General features: G+C 48.1%; 1 protein-coding gene across 1 annotated transcript in view; it reads left to right on the forward strand.

Moving 5' to 3' along the window:
* LOC121936544 overlaps positions 1-2373 on the forward strand; it is a 12415-nt gene extending 10042 nt beyond the window's left edge. Inside the window, exons 3-4 of the mRNA XM_042478867.1 lie at positions 201-794; positions 1159-2373. Of these exons, the coding sequence (XP_042334801.1) occupies positions 201-794; positions 1159-2373 (1809 nt within the window). The remainder of the gene's footprint in view (positions 1-200; positions 795-1158) is intronic.
* The last annotated feature ends 834 nt before the right edge of the window (positions 2374-3207 follow it).

Genomic DNA, 3207 nt, shown 5'->3' on the forward strand with positions numbered 1-3207 from the left:
TCTTAGTTTGCATGCTCTTCCTCAGCAACAACTTTTGCAGTCTTTGCCATACTCCGACATTGCTTGGCCACATGTACCCTGTGAATGACTGAGTTTCTTTATTACGGTGACATACCAATACCTATTTGGCCCTCGGTGAAATACTGCAATGCAACAAGTCTTCTTCTCTTCTGTCTCCCATTTTGCATGCGTGATCCCAGATTGGACAGGTCCAGCAGGAAGATGACCCCCAGAGCCATCACAGTTATCGGAAACTGAGTGCCATCACTGTCGAGTGGACTCATCGGCATTCAATTGTGGCTCCCCTAGCCTTCGCGCATGAAACCAATCTTCATGTGGAAAGAGAGGAAATTGGGACACCCCTGGCTCACAATAGTTTTGTCGATGAGCCCGAGATCCCCATCATTGAGAAAATCAGGATCCCCATTGTAGAAATCAGTCATGTCGAGGACGAGGAAGAGGTCGACAGCTACGCCGAGACTCCAGAAGAGCAGGATACGATGACGCCTCCGACAGAGATGAGCCTCGAGGAGGTGACCCCAACACTTCCGCTAGAGATCGACATCCCAAAGGTGACCCCAACACTTCCGCTAGAGATCAATGTCCCAGAGGTGACCCCAACGCCTCCGATCCCAAGAATCCACTCTGTGAAGGCGGCAAGCCCTCTCGACAAACGCATCCGGAGAGATATGGCCAACGTAACCGTAACAGCGCCTGGCTGTGACGAAGAGTCTACGCCATCTCTAAAAACGCGGCAGATCTTCGGAGAAGAGGGTGACATTCCTCCCTCTGAGGTACGGCGGGGGTGGGACTGATGATGTTTATGAATTATAAGGTTGTTTACAGATCCAACCGTCTCCACCTAGAATGGATCCAACAATTATATGAAGTGTTAGAAGTAGAACAGCAAACACAGAGATTTTTTAAAAAACGAACCAATGGAGAAATTTCAGGAAATTTGGAAGCCTGTAATCAATTTCCTAGCGATAAAATGGAGTCATTTGGCGATAACGGAATTAATAGATTAGATCCACTGCATCAGATGGATAGTTTACTAGTCGCTATAGAGGGGACGTGAATTGGTGAGGATAAGGTAGGTTACCCATCTTGTTGAAAGAATGTTAAATCTGAACGAATGTCCTTTCTGTTCTCCAACAGATGGAAGCCCAAGCGCTAGAGATGTCCCGCAGCCTCGCTTACAACCTTCAGGACACGTATGAGAACCTTTTGGTTCACCTCCAAGACCTTCCCGTTCATCTCCAGCAGAAGCTGTATCAAACCTGCCAGCGCATGGCCAAACTCCGCTCCGATTTTGACTCTGCCCAAAGTTTCGAGGACTTGTCCCATGACTTCTTGAGTAAGAGCTTTGAAATCATGGACGAAGCCCAGGGCTCACTGGACGAGCTGATGGAGTACGCTTTGCAAAGCCCCAAAGCTCTCTTATGGCTGAAGGACCACCTTCCAGTTCCAGAAGAAGGGGAAGAAGAACGGGTGTTAGGAACAGAGGGTGCATTCCCTATTGAAGGGGAAGCGGACCCACTTGACATACAGATGACGGCCGAGAAGAGAAGCATATTAATAATCCAGCAAACCTATGACCCCAAAGGCTGTGACGATGACACACTTCCAGGTAAAGAGAAAGAGGTCACCTCATCTCCTCGGAAACAGGATTCAGAAGACATCTTGAAAACGCTCCAGACCTACGAACCCAAAGGCTGTGATGACGAAATCCCTTCTAACAAGCAGAAAGAGGAAGTCTCACCTTCCAGCAAACAGGACTGGAATATAATGAAAACTCTGCAGGGCTACGTTCCCAAACTCTCGGAGAACAAAGGTTTTTCCAGTGAAGACCAGGAGGAAACTCCACCTTCCATGAAAGATGAAGAGGAGGTGAGAGAGGTGGACATCTTGAAGCTCCAACGGGCCCATGATCCCAAAGGCTGTGATGATGGTGTAGAGATAGTGGCCCCACCTGCTAGCGAACAGGAGTTGCAAGACATACTAATAGTCCAACGGGCCTATGACCCCAAAGAATGTTATGAAGGAGCACCTCCTGAAGAGGAGAAGGTTGCCCCACCTTCTGGCAAATGGGAACGGGAGGGCATCTTACAAATCCAACAAGCCTACGACCCCAAAGGCTGTGATGACGAAATCCCTTCTAACAAGGAAAAGGAGGAAGTCTCACCTTCCAGCAAACAGGACTGGAACATACTGAAAACTCTGCAGGGCTACGTCCCCAAACTCTCGGAGAACAAAGGGTTTACCAGTGAAGACCAGGAGGAAATCCCACCTTCCATGAAAGATGAAGAGGAGGTGAGAGAGGTGGACATCTTGAAACGGGCACATGATCCCAAGGCTGTGATGATGTTGTAGAGATAGTTGGCCCCACCTGCTAGCGACAGGATTTGAAAGAATATTAATAGTCCAACGGGCCTATGACCCCAAAGAATGTTATGAAGAGCCCCCTCCTGAAGATGAAGGTTGCCCCCACCTTCTGGCAACTGGGATCGGGAGGCATCTTACAAATCCAACAAGCCTATTGACCCAAAGCTGTGATGACAAAATCCCTTCTAACAAGGCGAAGGAGGAAGTTCACCTCCAGCAAACAGACTGGAATTATCTGAAACTCTGCAGTGCTACGTCCCCAAACTCTCTAGAGACAACGGTTTTCAGTGAAGACCAGAGGAAATCCATCTTTCCATGAAAGATGAAGAGGAGGTGAAGAGGTGGGACATCTTGAAACTCCAACGAACCCATGATCCCAAATGCTGTGATTATTGTTGAGATAGTGGCCCCACTGCTAGTAACAGGAGTTGCAATACATACTAATAGTCCACGGCCTATGACCAAGATTGTTATGAAGGAAGCACCTCCTGAAGATAAGTTGCCCCACCGTCTTGGCAAATGGTAGCGGGATTTCATCCTAAAATCCACAAAGCCTATGACCCTAAAGATTGATTGATGAATCCTTCTAACAAGCAGAAAGAGGAAGTCCCACCTTCCATCAAAACCGGAATTGAAATATACTGAAAACTCTGAGGGCTATCGTTCCCCAAACTCTCACGAGACACAGGGTTTTCCAGTGAAGACAAGGAGGAACTACACCTTCCTTAAAGATGAAGAGGTAGGAGGTGGATATCTGAAGCTCAACGGCCATGATTCCCAAAGGCTGCGATGATGGTTATGAGATAGTGGTACCACCCGGCT

This window comes from Sceloporus undulatus, chromosome 7, assembly GCF_019175285.1.
Source record: "Sceloporus undulatus isolate JIND9_A2432 ecotype Alabama chromosome 7, SceUnd_v1.1, whole genome shotgun sequence".
Taxonomy (NCBI): Eukaryota; Metazoa; Chordata; class Lepidosauria; order Squamata; family Phrynosomatidae; genus Sceloporus; species Sceloporus undulatus.